Consider the following 18,041-nt stretch of genomic DNA (forward strand, 5'->3'; position numbering starts at 1 on the left):
GGGGACATGGAAACAAGGAGAGAGAACCCATTCAAGAAGTTTGGTGTTGAGGTAAGGAGAAATGGCACAAGATGTAGAGGAGACCAAGGAGAGGAAAGGATATTTTCAGTGCTATTAATTTTGCTAGTTGATTGATTTTAAAATATGGACAAGCATGAGCATGTTGACATTCAGAAGAGGGGGAGAAATTTAAGATCCTAGAGAGAATGAATTATTTAGGGTGTGGACTTCAAGTTGGTGATGTGAGAGAGCCTCAAAAACCCAGAGAGAAGAGTGATTCATGGAAAGGTGAAGAGACAGGTCTGTCTCTAAAACCAGGGAAACATTGCCAAGGGTGTTGCCACTGCAAAATTTCAAGGAGAAGGGGTAAGTGGAGACAGTTCATCCCTGGCAACTTTGATTTCCTTTGTGAAGAAAGAAGGTTATCTTTTGAGAGGAAAGTACAAAGCAGCAGAGCTTGAGAGAAAAAAACAATTTAGGAAAGGAAGATATATCTGCCCTTGTTTCCAGAACCAACTTGAAGACAAGCAAAATGCAGGGCAAGCAGCTGAAGAAATAAGTGGCAAAAAGTAGTTTAGAAAAAAAAGATTCAGTCAGTCAGTCACTCTCTTACAGTCAACAAATGTTTGGGGAATAAGAATGTAATAGGTAGCCACTAAGATGGTCCTCAAGATTCTCACCTCTTGGAAATAACACCCTTGCATAGTTCCCTTCTCTTGAGTGTGAGCAAGACTTTTTGACTCACTTCAAAGGAATAGAAAATGAAGGAAGTAATGTGTTTTTACTTTTGAGATTAGATGATGAAAATGCAGTGATTTCTTCCTTGGGTGTTTATCTCCCTCTTGCTTCCCTAATCCCTTGTTGACTCACACTAGAGGAAGCCAGCTGCTGTATGGGGGGCAGTTATGAGCTGCTTTATAGGGAAGCCCATGTGACAAACAAATAGAAGCCTCCAGCAACAGTCAGTGAAAACAGAGACCTTCAGTCCAACAATCTTGTAAATGAGCTTGGAAGTAGATCTTCTTTCCTCAGTCAAGCATTCAGATGAGACCACAGCTCCAGTTTCACAAGTTAGCTTCAATCTCATGAAAAACCCTAAGGAAGAGCCACCCAGCTAAGCCACACCCAGATTCCTGATTCACAGAAACTATAATATAATTAATAATTTTTTTTTTAGCCACTAAGTTCAGGGGCAATTTGTTAAGCAGCAGTAGATGCAAGAGCATAAAGCAAAGAACAAGTTGGACAGTAGTATCCTTGCTATCATGAAGCCTACATTCCAGAAGAAAGGATAGAAAAGAAACAAGTAAAATAGGTATATACAGGTATGAAAATGGTAAAGTAGGACAATGTGGTAGGGAGTGATGATGGAAAAGATTAGAAGAGCCACTCGGAAAAGGCCTCTTTGAAGAGGTGACATTTGAGCTGAGTTGACAATACTGGGTTGTCAGGTGAGATCTGAGGGAAGAACATTCCAGGCTGAAGGAATAGTGAGTGCAAAGGCACTAAGACATGGACAGCTTGGTGTTGTTCTTGGAGAAGAAAGGCAGCCAGAGTGGCTGGAGCACAGTAGCTGAGGTAGAAGAGATGGGAGAGAGAAGCCAAAGAGGCTACACCATTCAGAGCCTCAAAGGCTATGATCAGGAGACTCAGACACTTACTCTAAGAACAATAGTTGGGACGTCATCTCACAAAGATGAGTGGGCATATCAGGACTTTCCATAGATAGATAGATCGATCGATCGATCGATCGATCAGGACTTTTCCTAAAGTGCAAGACCCTAGCATCTCTCCCTACCATCTCTATTGGAACCCAGTTCCCTCCCACTTCTCCACCTATCCCAGCCCTGCCCTTGGCCTCACACTGCCCATCTGTGTTCTTTGCCAAAGTCCACCTACCTCTGAGGCTCTCCGGGAAACTCTGGGGCTGCTGCCATAGGTTGGATCCAAAGAGGAAGCATAAGCCATTCACATAGGTGTTCTCCTTACAGGTTTGGTGCACAGTGGGGCCACAGGCCTGCGGAAAGGTTGCAGGTGGGAGGGGCTGTTCCTGTTTCCTGTCCTTTCACCTGAGAACCGCCACCCTCCACAGACGCCAGCCCCAGTAGCCATAAGCCCCTGACTCCTTCCCTCAGGACAATCCCATGACCCAGGCCAACTCACCAGCAGTCGGAAAGGGTTGCTGGCAAATGCCAGGGACAGGCCCAGAGACATGTTCACCGCCTCCAGGGGGACTGGGGAGACATATATAAACATGGTCACCTTCGGGGAAATAAAATGAGCTATATGAAGGTGAACAGACGTCACCTTAACCTGGGAGACATGCAGACCCAACAGATCAAGGGGGAACCTAAGTCACAGGAATGAAACATGAAGGGGGTGGCTGAGGGTATCTGAGGTACAGTCTGCATGCAGCACAGAGGTTGATGAGCTGGATGCCTGGGCCCCCAACCACAGACCCTCAGAACAAAAAGAATGTGTGGCAAGTTCAGGTGTATGGACAGGAACCCTAGCCCTGGATCCCAGGGAGGAGCAGTGACTCACCCTGCAAGGGGATAGGCTCACACTTGCCCGTGCTGTAGTCACACTGGTAGAGGCCACCTGTTTGGTTGGCAGCCTTTATCTCCTGGGGGGCTCCAACCACCATCCTGGGGGGAGAGGTAAGAACAGATTGCCATATGGGGTGCTTTGGTGGCTTAGTCGGTTAAGCGTCCGACTTTCGCTTAGGTCATGATCTCGCGTTCATGGGTTCGAGCCCCGTGTCGGGCTCTGTGCTGACTGCCAGCTCGGAGCCTGGAGCCTGTTTCAGAGTCTGTGATTTCCTCTCTCTGACCCTCTCCTGCTCACGCTCTCTCTCTCTCTCTCTCTCTCNTCATGAAAAACCCTAAGGAAGAGCCACCCAGCTAAGCCACACCCAGATTCCTGATTCACAGAAACTATAATATAATTAATAATTTTTTTTTTAGCCACTAAGTTCAGGGGCAATTTGTTAAGCAGCAGTAGATGCAAGAGCATAAAGCAAAGAACAAGTTGGACAGTAGTATCCTTGCTATCATGAAGCCTACATTCCAGAAGAAAGGATAGAAAAGAAACAAGTAAAATAGGTATATACAGGTATGAAAATGGTAAAGTAGGACAATGTGGTAGGGAGTGATGATGGAAAAGATTAGAAGAGCCACTCGGAAAAGGCCTCTTTGAAGAGGTGACATTTGAGCTGAGTTGACAATACTGGGTTGTCAGGTGAGATCTGAGGGAAGAACATTCCAGGCTGAAGGAATAGTGAGTGCAAAGGCACTAAGACATGGACAGCTTGGTGTTGTTCTTGGAGAAGAAAGGCAGCCAGAGTGGCTGGAGCACAGTAGCTGAGGTAGAAGAGATGGGAGAGAGAAGCCAAAGAGGCTACACCATTCAGAGCCTCAAAGGCTATGATCAGGAGACTCAGACACTTACTCTAAGAACAATAGTTGGGACGTCATCTCACAAAGATGAGTGGGCATATCAGGACTTTCCATAGATAGATAGATCGATCGATCGATCGATCGATCAGGACTTTTCCTAAAGTGCAAGACCCTAGCATCTCTCCCTACCATCTCTATTGGAACCCAGTTCCCTCCCACTTCTCCACCTATCCCAGCCCTGCCCTTGGCCTCACACTGCCCATCTGTGTTCTTTGCCAAAGTCCACCTACCTCTGAGGCTCTCCGGGAAACTCTGGGGCTGCTGCCATAGGTTGGATCCAAAGAGGAAGCATAAGCCATTCACATAGGTGTTCTCCTTACAAGTTTGGTGCACAGTGGGGCCACAGGCCTGCGGAAAGGTTGCAGGTGGGAGGGGCTGTTCCTGTTTCCTGTCCTTTCACCTGAGAACCGCCACCCTCCACAGACGCCAGCCCCAGTAGCCATAAGCCCCTGACTCCTTCCCTCAGGACAATCCCATGACCCAGGCCAACTCACCAGCAGTCGGAAAGGGTTGCTGGCAAATGCCAGGGACAGGCCCAGAGACATGTTCACCGCCTCCAGGGGCACTGAGGAGACATATATAAACATGGTCACCTTCGGGGAAATAAAATGAGCTATATGAAGGTGAACAGACGTCACCTTAACCTGGGAGACATGCAGACCCAACAGATCAAGGGGGAACCTAAGTCACAGGAATGAAACATGAAGGGGGTGGCTGAGGGTATCTGAGGTACAGTCTGCATGCAGCACAGAGGTTGATGAGCTGGATGCCTGGGCCCCCAACCACAGACCCTCAGAACAAAAAGAATGTGTGGCAAGTTCAGGTGTATGGACAGGAACCCTAGCCCTGGATCCCAGGGAGGAGCAGTGACTCACCCTGCAAGGGGATAGGCTCACACTTGCCCGTGCTGTAGTCACACTGGTAGAGGCCACCTGTTTGGTTGGCAGCCTTTATCTCCTGGGGGGCTCCAACCACCATCCTGGGGGGAGAGGTAAGAACAGATTGCCATATGGGGTGCTTTGGTGGCTTAGTCGGTTAAGCGTCCGACTTTCGCTTAGGTCATGATCTCGCGTTCATGGGTTCGAGCCCCGTGTCGGGCTCTGTGCTGACTGCCAGCTCGGAGCCTGGAGCCTGTTTCAGAGTCTGTGATTTCCTCTCTCTGACCCTCTCCTGCTCACGCTCTCTCTCTCTCTCTCTCTCTCTCTCTCCTAGAAATAAATAAAACATTAAAAAAAAAAAAAGAACAGATCGCCATAGGGACAAGAGAAAACTATGACATGTGAAGACAGAAGGAGATCATGGAAGTTCTGCCACCCAAAAGAAAGTGAGAAGAGACAACTCCAAGTATTTCCCAATTCCCAGAAATAGGAGGACGACTCAGCAAAGAAAAAAAAATGGGAAAAGTTTAAACTTTTTCCAAGATTTAAATCTGGGAAGGGGAAGGGCCTCTCTAAGAATGACACAAAACCAACAAGTCATTTAAAATTGTTGAATCCTCTATTGTACACCTGAAATTAGTATAACACTGTATGTTGACTATACTGGAATTTTAAACAATTTTAAAGCATAAATTCAACCATTTAAATTCAGTCATTTTAAATAAATTTCTGTATGTGATATCAGGGAAATGCAAATCAAAACTACAATGAAGTATCACGTTGGGGGAATCTGGGTGGCTCCCGTTGGTTAAGCATCCGACTTTGGCTCAGGCCATGATCTCGTGATTCATGAGTTCGAGTCCTGCATTGAACTCTCTGTTGTCAGCACACTTCGGGTCCTCTGTCTCCCTCCCTCTTTCCGTCCCTCCCCTGCTTGCACACATGCGCTCTCTCTCTCAAAAATAAATAAACATTAAAAAAAATAATGAGATATCACCCTATACGTGTCAAAGTAGCTAAAATAAAAAAAACACAAGAAACAAGAGGTATTGGTGAAGATATGGAGAAAGGGGAACCCTCACGCACTGTTGGTAAGATGCAAACTGGTGCAGCCACTCTAGAAAACAGTATGGGGTTTCCTCAAAAAGTGAAAAATAAAACTACCCTACAACCCAGCAATTGCATTACTGAGTATTCACCCAAAGAATACAAAACCACTAATTCAAAGGAATACATGCACCTCAATGTTAATAGCAGCATTATCTACAATAGCCAAATTATGGAAGCAATCCAATTGTCCATCAACTGATGAGTGGATAAAGAAGATATGGTGCAGCATACTTCTCAAAACTAGAACAAACTATCCTAAAATTTGTATGGAACCACAAAAGACCCCGAATAGCCAAAAGTCATATGGAAGAATAAACCCAAAATGGGAGGTATCACCATCCCAGACTTTAGCTTCTACTACAAAGCTGTCATCATCAAGACAGTATGGGATTGGCACAAAAACAGACACATAGACCAATGGAACAGAATTGAGAACTCAGAACTGGACCCAAAGGTATACAGCCAACTAATCTTTGACAAAGCAGGAAAGAACATCCAATGGAAAAAAGACAGCCTCTTTAACAGATGGTGTTGGGAAAACTGGACAGCAGCATGCAGAAGAATGAAACTANAGAAGAAGATGACGACGAAGAAATGAAGATATGGTGTATTGGGGTGCCTGGCTGACTCAGTCAGTGGAGTGTGCAACTCTTGATCTTGGGTTGTGAGTTCAAGCCCCACACTGTGTGTAGAGGCTACTTAAAAAAAAAAAGATGATGATATGATACATATCACATATATACGTCGTATATGGCATCTATGATGATAAGTGTGTACACACATACACAATGGAATATGACTAGTCATAAAAAGGAATGAAATCTTGCCATTTGCAATGACATGGATGGAGTTAGAGAATATCAGGGAAAATGAAATAAGTCAGTCAGAGAAAGACAAATACTGTATGATTTCACACATATGTGGAATTTAAGAAACCAAGCGATGAGTGAAGGGACAAAAAGAGGAGCGAGAAAGGCAAACCAAGAAACAGATTCTTAACTACAGGGAACAAAAGCTTTTTTCTAAATTTCTGTATGTGATAACCTACCACATACAAAGTCAAAGGACAAGCAGTAAACGGGTGAGAGGAAGATTAGCAACTCATGCCACAGNCTAGTCATAAAAAGGAATGAAATCTTGCCATTTGCAATGACATGGATGGAGTTAGAGAATATCATGCTAAATGAAATAAGTCAGTCAGAGAAAGACAAATACTATATGATTTCACACATATGTGGAATTTAAGAAACCAAGCAATGAGTGAAGGGACAAAAAGAGGAGCGAGAAAGGCAAACCAAGAAACAGATTCTTAACTACAGGGAACAAAAGCTTTTTTCTAAATTTCTGTATGTGATAACCTACCACATACAAAGTCAAAGGACAAGCAGTAAACTGGTGAGAGGAAGATTAGCAACTCATGCCACAGACTCCTTTCCTCAAAATCATCAGAATTCCTACAAATTAATAAGAAAAAACAATAGAAAATTGGGCAACAGATAAGAGAAAGGTTCACAGAGAAGGAAATACATCTTTCATTTAAATATAAATGCAGAGGAAGGGGGCCAACATGGTGGAGAAGTAGGGGGATCTGTACTTCCCGAAGCTCTCAAACAAAGCAGGGCTGAAGCCAAAGGATTCTGAGCCCCAAGAGTCTGGGAGGAAAGGAGACGGAGTCTACCAGGAGAAAATGGGAAAACCAGACGGCCCCATAGGTGCGGATTGCGAACTGGGGGAGATAAACAGGCCGCGGAAGCATGGAGGGGAGGGACCCCCTTCTGCGGAGAGAGAAAGTGAAGACAAAAAGCAGCTGGGAAAGCGAAGGACTGTACCTGGACAAGAGAAAAACCTCGGACCGAGACAGAGAGGGATCCCATCATCCCATCTCTAACTGCAGGGCTTTTTTTGAGACTGGGGCCGGCTGCCCTGTTCGCATACCTGGGAAAGAGGGGAGTCACCTCCGGGTTCGGTGGTACCTCAGGGGTGCAGTCTGCAGCAGGAGAAACCAGTCCCCTGCCCTGAAGTGCTGCAGCACAGCCGCAAGAGCACATATCGAGGGGCAACATTAACGTGCACGGAGTAGGAGCTTAAAACCCAGCTAAGCGTGGGACAGAAGAGACAGTGGGGCATGACAGCCCGCCTCGTCTGCGTCCGCGGCACAGTGAGGACGGATCCAAAGGAGTGAATTGGGACAACTGGTCTGGAAATAAGAGACTGGAGGGTCGCCATTTTTCTCCCCACAATCACCAAGGCGGGGCCTCAGGGATGGGGGTCGACCCCATAGTGGAGGCGGGACCTGCCTACACCAAACCACGCCCCTCCACCCTGGGTAGCGGCTTATCTACTCGAGCTGGGTGGGCGCTGTGGAATCAGCACTGCAGCATTGCCTGGATTAACTCTGGGTCATTCTTGTTATTCGGATATATTCTCCCTTTCCTCCTTCTTATCTCTTCTCTCCTCGAGACTGGTTACTCTGGCTATTGGTTTGCTTAAACAGATATATTTAGTCCATTCTCTTGATGCATGTTCTATACCTCCTTCTTTACTTTCTTTTCTCTCTCTCTCTCTGGAATAATCAGGCCATATAATTTCTCTGGGTAACTTTATCATTGTTCTTTTTCCTCACCTCATTCCTTATTCTCCATTCTCTCTCTCTGGATTAAGCCTTTTTGTCTCTCTGACAGGTCAATGTTTGCTTTCTCTTTCTCCCCGCCCCTGTGATTTCTCTCTTTGTATATGCTCTTCCATCAGCACCGCTTCCACTCTGTTCTTTACTTATAGCTGGTGTTTCTGGCTCTTTGATTTTATAATTTTTTTAATGTTTTATTTATTTCTAGGAGAGAGAGAGACAGCGTGAGCAGGGGAGGGTCAGAGAGAGAGGGAGTCACAGACTGAAACAGGCTCCAGGCTCTGAGCTGGCAGTCAGCACAGAGCCGGACGCGGGGCTCGAACCCACGAACCGCGAGATCATGACCTAAGCGAAAGTCGGACGCTTAACCGACTAAGCCACCCAGGCGCCCCGTGGCTCTTTGATTTTAGATTCTCTTTTGGTTTTTGTTTTCATTTCTGTTTTTGTCTGTTTGTTTGCTTGTTTGTTTTACTTCTTTGGGCATTTGCATGTTTTTCTTTCCTGTTTGTTGGTCTTTCTGTTTTCCTTTCCAGGGCTACTTCAAGGAACAAACCAAAGAACACTTGGTGGAGGGTCCAAAACATCACTACAAGTAGGGAAATAAAATAACTGAAGTCCCAACAACAGAGAACAAGTAGCACGCTCCAAAAAACACCTCAAGTATGGCCAGGCCCTGGAGCCTCCTTTAATATAGCACTACTAGCTGGTGTAGAGCACATAACAAGCTTTTAAAACTTACAAGGGACAGAAAACTAGCCAAAATGATTAAACAGAAGAATTCTCTTCAAAAGAAATTGAGGAAGAAGCGACAGCTAAAGAATTGATCAAAGCAGATATAAGCAACAGAACTAAACAAGAATTTAGAATAATAGTCATAAAATTAATCACTGGGCTTGGAAAAAAACATAGAAGACAGCAGAGACTCCACTGCTACAGAGATCAAAGACCTTAAAAATAATCATGATGAATTCAAAAATGCTGTAAATGAGGTGCAAAATGAAATAGAGGCAGCCATAGTGCATATTGAAGAGGCAAGTGGAGAATAGGTGAAATAGAACATGAAATTATGGAAAAAGAGGAAGCCCAGAAAAAGAGAGATAAATTGATCCAGGAGTACGAAAGGAGAATTCGAGAACTGAGTGATGTAATCAAATGGAACAATATGTGTATCATAGGAATTCCATAAGAAGAAGAAGAGAGAGAAAGGGCCTGAAGGGGTACTTGAACAAATCATAGCTGAGAACTTCCCCAACCTGGGGAAGGGAACAGACATTGAAATCCAAGAACAAAGAGTACTCCCCTCAGATGTAACTTGAATCAATCTTCTGCATGACATATCTTAGTGAAACTGGCAAAATACAAGGATAAAGAGAGAATTCTGAAAGCATCTAGAGATAAAAGGGCCCTAACATACAAAGGGAACCACATCAGGGTAGTAGCAGATCTATCTACTGAAACCTGGCAAGCCAGAAAGGAATGGCAGAAAATCTTCAATGTGATGAACAGGAAAAATATGCAGCCAAGAATCTTTTATCCAGCAAAGCTGTCATTCAGAATAGAAGGAGAGATAAAGGTTTTCCCAAACAAACAAAAACTGAAGGAATTCATCACCACTAAACCAGCCCTACAAGAGATCCTAAGGGGGATTCTATGAGGGAAATGTTGCAAGGAACACAAAGTACCAGAGGCATCACTACAAGCATGAAACCTACAGATAACACAATGACTCTAAACCCATACTTTTCAATAATAACACTGAATGTAAATGGACTAAGTGCTCCAATAAAAAGACATAGGGCATCAGAATAAATAAAAAAGAAGACCCATCTATTTGCTGTCTACAAGAGACTCATTTTAGACCAGAGGACACCTTCAGATTGAAAGTGAGGGGATGGAGAACTAGCTATCATGCTACTGGAAATCAAAAGAAAGCTGGAGTAGCCATATTTATATCAGACAACGTGGACTTTAAAGTAAAGACTGTAACAAGAGATGAAGAAGGACATTATATAATAATTACAGGATCTATCCGTCAGGAAGAGATAACAATTATAAATGTCTACACGCCGAATTTGGGAGCACCCAAATATATAAAACAATCACAATCATAAGCAATCTTATTGATAAGACTGTGATAATTGCAGGGGACTTTAATACTCCACTTACAGCAATGGATAGATCAACTAGACAGAGAATCACTAAAGAAACAATGGTCCTTGACGAATGGATCAAGAAGATGTGGTTTATCTATACAATGGAATACTACAAGGCAATGAGAAAGAATGAAATCTGGCCATTTGTAGCAACATGGATGGAACTTGAGGGTGTTATGCTGAGCAAAATAAGTCAGGCAAAGAAGGACAGATATCATATGTTTGCATGTATAGGAGGATTAGGAGAAACTTAATGGAGGACCGTGGGAGAGAAGAAGGGGGGGAAATAGTGGGGGAGAGGAGGGAGGCAAACCATGAGAGACTCTTGAATGCTGAGAACAAACTGAGGGGGGTGAGGGGAGGGGAAGGAGGGTGATGGGCATGGAGGAGGGCACTTGTAGGGATGAGTCCTAAGTGTTATATGGAAACCAACTTGACAATAAACTATTTAAAAAATAAATAAATAAATAAATGCAATTTAAAACTAAATTGAGATATCATATCTAACCTATTCAATTTGCAAAGAGCAAGACGTTTGACTACACATTGGTTTGGCAAATGGGTGGGGAAGTAAGTATTTCCATAAACTTCTGGTATAAGTGTACACTGTTTTCACTTCCACAGAGGGTTATCTGGAAACATCTATTAACATTACATATGTCCTCTGATCCAAGAATTCTAGTTCTAGGAATTTACTTTCAAAAATACTTGCACATGTACAAAAGGACAGCAGTTTTCACATCACAAAAATTTGGAAACAACCTAATGTCTATTAAGAAGAGATTTAAATTTAATATCAATGTAAATTATAGTACGTCAAAATAATATAATATGATGCAAGAATTAAAAAGAATAAGTAAGGGGGCACCTGGGTGACTCAGTTGGTTAAATGGCCAACTTCGGCTCAAGTCATGATCTCAGTTTGTGGGTTCAAGCCCTGCAACAAGCTTGTGCTAACCAGAGCCTGAAGCATGCTTCAGCTTCTGTGTCTCCCTTTCTCTGTCTCCCTTTCTCTCTGCCCCTCCCCTGCTTGTGCTCTTTCTCTCTCAAAATAAATAAACATTAAAAAAAATTTTTTTAGGAATGGGCAGGATTTTTATGCATTTAGCTAGTATAATCACCAAGCTCTGTTAAAAAAAAAAAAAGTGAAGTTCAATATAGAGCAAACTTTTTCTGGAAAAGTAATACTATTTCCATATTTTTTAATATAGGTAAATATTTTAGGCTTTGCAGGCCATATACTCTCTGTTGAAGACTCTTGATTCTACCATTGTAGCTCCAAAGTGGCCAGAAATAATGAATAGCAAGTTGGGATGAGGGTGGAATCAATAAAATTTATTGACAAAAATAGGCAGCAGGCTGTAGTTTGAATATAATGTGTGCTACAAAATGTGCAGGGAATGGGAGTTAAGGGAATGTGGAGGTACACACAGCATAGACTCTGGAAGAACCCACAAAAAAACATTTTCCAGGGAACCTTCTGGTTAAGGAATGAGGAGAGGAAGTGTGTGCTGAGGAGACTTTTTACTATTACACTCTTTAGGATCTTTTGAATTTAGAACTCTGTTACTGTTCTAAAAGTAAAGTAAGTAAATCAAGAAAAAAAAACAAAACAAAACTGTGATTTCCGCCCCCAAGTTACAAGTGTTAAACTGAAGTGTAAGACAGAGACCTCCAAGTGGTCCTTACCGGGATCCCTCAAGTTGGACCACGCTCTGCCCGAAGCCCCTTGCATTCTCTTGGAAGAGCATTGAATTTTTAGTGTCCAGGTTGAACCCATGACATAATAAGGTCAAGGCTGGAAGGAAGAGAAAGGGTGAAGGTCATGGGGGATAAGGAGATAAGAAAGCAACTTGAACTCTTGCTCTACGCATCTACTGCTAGAATTCACCCAACCTAGCACGGAGATCTATGCCTCCCAGGTCCAGCTTTCTTATGCTGAGGCAGAGGTTGGCACACTTTTTCTATAAAGGGCCAGATAATAAATATTTTAGGTTTTGTGGGTCAAGAGGCAAATAGAGTACATTAGGTAAATACTTATATAACAAGAGAGAAAATGTTTTTCCACAAATTTTTCATTAAGGAAATTCAAAATATAATAATTGAGTACAGCTTTTTTGTAATATAAATTTACTAATGAGACAAGTGGAATTCTTTCGGGAAGATAACATGTCACTTACTGGGATTCAAAGTTAGTGTTGCCTATTATGAATCAATTACAAATGCTCACCTGAGACCTATGGCTCACAGTACAGAAACAGGTAGGGGAATCCTTGCCTTATGCCCACAGTCAAGTCAGTTTGCTGGCCCTTGGACTAAGAACCACCATTATGGGGTGCATTCAGTCCCTCTCTGAGTTCCATCCTATGTTCCTACCCTGCTGATTTGCCTAACAATCAAGTTCCTGAAGACTCTCCATTAGGCAACCTCCTTCCTATGCAACTCTAAAGCATTTTTTCCCCTTTATTTGGCTCATTCTCCACAAAAAACAGGCATAAAAGAAAACACATTTGAACCATTTTGGTCATTCAACAAACATTTACACCTGGTTCCTTGGAAAATAGAACTGTAGGCAAAGTGGAGGTGGTAAGATGATCTAATTAGAAACACTCTGAGAATCTAATATATATTGACCTTTGGGCATATTATTCCACCACTCTGGTACCTCAGTTTCCTCATCTGTAAAGTGAAGGGGACAGCCAAACCCCACTACATTGTCTATAAATTTAATTATTCATCTAAGCTTCTCTAATTATTCCATCTTGGTCTAGTTCTTCTCTTTGCTTCTTAAATCCCTTATCCTTCCCCAAATCCCCTTTGTTTTCTTTCAGTCTAACTCCTAGATATTCTGTGCCCTCTCTCCACTCAGAGACTCAAAATGTCCCCTTCTCCTCACTCTCAGAGCCACCCCCCAATTCCTAGTGTACCTGTTAACAGAAGAATTCTGTGAGTCATAGCTGGAGGGAGCAGGATCTGGGGGGCTGCATGCACCACTGAACCACTTCAAGGAAGCCACCAAAGACAGGAAAGACAGAAAAGGAGAAGTAGGAGGCAGAAGTCTATTGAGATTCAAAGGAAGAGGGCGTCGGCTCAGTGAGCACACAGCCCTGCTCAACCTTCTTCCTGGGGCTACAAACAGCCTGTGCTCCCTCCCTAACCATAATCCTGGCCCAAACCAACAAGATCACTGTCCCAAAGGTATTCTTTTTTTGACCACCTGCTTCTAGGGTTAGCCAACCTACCCAGGGGTGCCTGCCTGGGTAGCTCAGTTGGTTAACCATCAAACTCTTGATTTCAGCACAGGTCATGATCCCAGGTTGTGGGATCAAGTCCTGTGACAGGTTCCCACTGAGTGTGGAGCCTGCTTATTCAAAGCCTGCTTAAGATTTTCTCCCTCTGTCCCTCTCCCCTGCTCGTACTCGTCCTCTGTCTCTCTAAAATATAAAATAAATAAATAAATAAATAAATAAAGTATATATTTAAAAAAGAAAAGCAAGCTGAAGAGACTTAGGGTCTGCCTACTGGAACATGTGTCTAAACTGATACTAATACAGACCAAGCATATGTGGGAGGCCACACTGTGTCTCTCTGAAAGTACACTTTGCAAAATGTCCTTCCCTCCTGCCCAAGGAAATCGAAGTACCCTTCAGCCAGAGCTGTTCTCCTTTTGTAGCCATCAAAAAGTACAATCCAGGTACAGAGAAACCCAGTGCTTTTTGAATATTATTTTGCTTTTAAAAAAAAAACACCTCAAATCCTTTGTCTAGGAATTTTCACTTTCAGAAATTTATCCTAAGAAATAGCTGAGAAGTACAGTCAAGATGTATTTACAAGCTTGTTCACTCTGGCATTGTTTTTAATAATGAAAAACTAGAACAGCTTCAATACTCAACAACACAGGAATGGTTGTATGATGTTTCACTCTGTGATACACCCTTACATCCCATCATTATTACTCACTGCTAAATCTGTTTTCAAAGATACAGGATCATAATTTCATGTGTTAACCTTCAAAACAAAACGGTCAGTTACTTTAGCAGCAAAATTGGGTTTATTCAGGAATAATAGAAATTGCAATTTGGGACTTACAAGCTATGGCAAAACCAAGTCCCAAAAACAAAGGACAGGAAAGCTCTTTTATAGAAGAAAGAAATGAATTGGGAAAGCCTGTTGTAAACAAAAAGTCCATTGGAGTAAGCTGAGAGTTCAAAGTATAGTGGTTTTTCGTTCCTGAGTTGGAACATTCTCTTTCACTGGCTGGGGTGTTGGTCGGCAAGGAGAAAATCTTTTAGGAGGAAGAAAATATAAAGTATAACTAGGAATGTATACAAAGGATACAAAAGGGGCTGATTTGAAGGGTCTGATGCACCCCAATGTATATGGCAACACTATCAACAATAGCCAAATTATGGAAAGATCTCAAATGTCCACCAACTGATGAATAGAAAAAGAAGATGTAGCATATATATGCAATGGAATAGTACTAGGTGATCAAAAATAAATAAATAAAATTTTGCCATTTGCAACAACATGGATGGAACTATAGAGTATTACACTAAGTGAAATATGTCAGTCAGAGAAAGACATTTGACTCATATGTGAAAGTTGAGAAACTCAACAGGTGAACATAGGGGACGGGAAGGAAAAATAAGATAAAAACAGAGAGGGAAGCAAACCATAAGAGACTTTTAAATACAGAGAACAAATTGAGGGTTCCTGGAGGGAGGTGGGTGGGTGAGGATAAGTTAAATGGGTGATGCCCATTAAGGAGGACACTTTTCAGAATGAGCACTAAATGTCATATATGAGATGAATCACTAGGTTCTACTCCTGAAGCCAAGACTAACTACATTGTATGTTAACTAACTTGAATTTAAATTTTAAAAAGAAAAGAAAAGAAAATATACAGTATAGGTTTCTTACTATTGTGAATGCAGTCTCTTCCTGTTGGGGTCTGCAAAGGACCATGAGCAGTAGAGTGTGAAAGCTTCCCTTCCTGTTCTCCTGACTCCATTTTATGTTTTGGGGAGAGAAAGAGAGAGAGAACAAGTGAGAAGAGGGGCAGAGGGAGAGAGAGAATCTTAAGCAGGCTTCACACCCAGCACAGGGCCCTATGCAGGGCTCAGTTTCAGGAACTCAATCTCACTATCTCACCACCAATTGTGAGACCATGATGTGAGCCAAAATCAAGAGGTGGAAGATTAACTGACTGAACCACCCAGGCACTTCCTCCTGACTCTGTTTTAAGTGCAGCATACTTGGGGCCCCTGGGTGACTCAGTCAGTTTAGCATCCACATTGGCTCAGATCATGATCTCACTATTCTGGGTTCAAGCCCTGTGTCAGGTTCTGTGCTGATGGTGCAGACCCTGCTTAGGATTCTCTCTCTCCCGCTCTCTCTACTCCTCCCCTACTCATGCTTCTTTCTCGATAAATAAATAAAAACCTTAAAAAGAAATGCATAAATAAATGAGGTTCACTGCACCTTGTATATGTCTACTAATGTGAGAGCTTTCCATCTAAGGTCAGGAACATGGCAGGGATGTCCACTCTCACCACTGTTGTTCAACATAAGGGTTGGGAGTTCTAGCCTCAGCAATCAAACAACAAAAAGAAATAAAAGGCATACAAATCAGCAAGTAAGAAGTCAAACTTTCACTCTTCACAGATGACAAGGTGCTCTATGTGGAAAACCCAAAGAATCCAACACAAAACTTCTAGAACTGATACATGAATTCAACAAAGTCACATAATATAAAATCCACTTACAGAAATTGGTTGCATTCTTACACACCAATAATGAAGCAGCAAAAAGAGAAATTAAGGAATCAATCCTATTTACTATCACACCAAAAACCAACCAAAAATACCTAGGGATAAACCTAACCAAAGAGGTAAAATATCTGCAGACTGAAAACTATAGAAAGCTTATGAAATAAATTGAAGAAGACACAAAGAAATGGAAAGGCATCCCATGCTCATGGATCGAAAGAACACATATTGTTAAAATGTCTATACTACACAAAGCAATCTATACATTCAATGCAATTCCTATCAAAATAACACCAGCATTCTTCACAGAGCTAGAAGAAAACCTAAAATTTGTATGGAACCAGAAAAGACCCTGAATAGCCAAAGCAATCCTGAAACAGAAAGCCAAAGCTGGAGGCATCACAATTCCAGATTTCAAGCTGTCTTCCAAAGATGTAATCATCAAGACAGTATGGGACTGCTACAAAGACAGACACATAGATCAATGCAACAGAATATGGAACCCAGAAATGGACCCACAAACGTATGGCCAGCTAGAAAGAATATCCAATGGAAAAAAGACAGTCTCTTCAACAAATGGTGCTGGGAAAACTGGACAGTGACATGCAAAAAAATGAACCTGGAGCACTTTCTTACACCATGTACAGAAATAAATTTTAAATGGATGCAAGACCTAAATGTGACACAGGAAACCATCAAAATCATACAGGAGAAAACAGGCAACAACATATTTGATTTCAGCAGCAGCAACTTCTTACTAGACATGTGTCTGGAGGCAAGGGAAAGAAAAGCAAAAACAAACTATTGGGACCTCATCAAGATAAAAGGCTTCTAGGGGCACCTGGATGACTCAGTCGGTTAAGTGTCTGATTTCAGCTCAGGTCATGATCTCACGGTTCATAGCTTCAAGCCCTGCATCGAGCTCTCTGCTGTCAGCACAGAGCTTGCTTTGTATCCTCTGTCCCTCTCTCTCTCTGCCTTTCCCTCACTTGCACTCTCTCTCCCAAAAATAAACTTAAAAAAAAAGTTTTTTCACAGAGAAGGAAATAATCAACAAAAACATAAGGCAGCTGTGGGAATGGGAGAAGATATTTGCAAACGACATATCAAGTGAAAGGTTAGTATCCAAAATTTATAAAGAAATTATCAGACTCAACACCCAAAAAACAAGTAATCCAGTGAAGAAATGAGCAAAAGACATGAACAGAGACTTTTCCAAAGAAGACATTCAGATGGCTAACAGACACATGAAAAGATGTTCAACATCACTCACGACCAGGGAAATACAAATCAAAACCACAATGAGATGCCACCTCACACCTGTCAGAATGGCTAAAATTAACAACTAGGGCAATGACAGATGTTAGCGGGAATGTGGAGAAAGGGCAACTCTTTTGCACAGTTGGTGGGAATGCAAACTGGTGCAGCCACTCTGGAAAACAGTGTGGAGGTTCCTCAAAAAATAAAAAATTGAACTACTCCATGACCAAGAAATTGCACTCCTAGGTATTTATCTGAAGGACACAAAAAATGGTGATTCAAAGGGGTACATGGACCCCAGTGTTTAGAGCAGCACTACCAACAATAGCCAAATTATGGTAAGAGCCCAAACGTCCATCAACAGATGAATAGATAAAGAAGATGTAATATAGAGGGTGCCTGGTTGGCTCAATTAGTTAACCATCCAACTTCAGCTCAGGTCATGGTCTCACAGTTCATGAGTTCAAGCTCCGTATCAGGTGAGCTCGAGTTCCACTTTAGAATTCTCTCTCTTTCCTTCTCTCTCTCCCTCTCTTTCTCCATCCCTTGTTCACTCGCAGTCTCTCTTTCTCTCAAAAATAGATAAATAAATACATACATACATACGTACACAATATTCCATTGTATATACAATATATATAATATAATATTCCATTGTGTGTGTATATATATGTATGTGTATGTATATATATACACACACAATGGAATTTTATATAAATAAATACATAGAAGATGATATATATATGTGTGTGTGTCTATATGTATATATATGTGTATGTGTGCAT

At 42.2% G+C, this 18,041-nt stretch overlaps 1 protein-coding gene across 1 annotated transcript in view; it reads right to left on the bottom strand.

Annotated features, from left to right (window-relative positions):
* Positions 1 to 13,240, bottom strand: part of ITGAM (integrin subunit alpha M) — a 45,453-nt gene extending 32,213 nt beyond the window's left edge. Inside the window, exons 1-5 of the mRNA XM_077760306.1 lie at positions 13,153 to 13,240; positions 11,915 to 12,023; positions 4,334 to 4,437; positions 3,953 to 4,023; positions 3,689 to 3,806 (exon numbers count right to left, since the gene is read on the bottom strand). Coding sequence (XP_077616432.1) covers positions 3,689 to 3,806; positions 3,953 to 4,023; positions 4,334 to 4,437; positions 11,915 to 12,023; positions 13,153 to 13,180 — 430 coding nt within the window. The 5' untranslated portion in view covers positions 13,181 to 13,240. The remainder of the gene's footprint in view (positions 1 to 3,688; positions 3,807 to 3,952; positions 4,024 to 4,333; positions 4,438 to 11,914; positions 12,024 to 13,152) is intronic.
* Between the last annotated feature and the right edge of the window lie 4,801 nt (positions 13,241 to 18,041).

Source organism: Crocuta crocuta, unplaced genomic scaffold, assembly GCF_008692635.1.
Source record: "Crocuta crocuta isolate KB4526 unplaced genomic scaffold, BGI_CrCroc_1.0 scaffold73, whole genome shotgun sequence".
Classification (NCBI taxonomy): domain Eukaryota; kingdom Metazoa; phylum Chordata; class Mammalia; order Carnivora; family Hyaenidae; genus Crocuta; species Crocuta crocuta.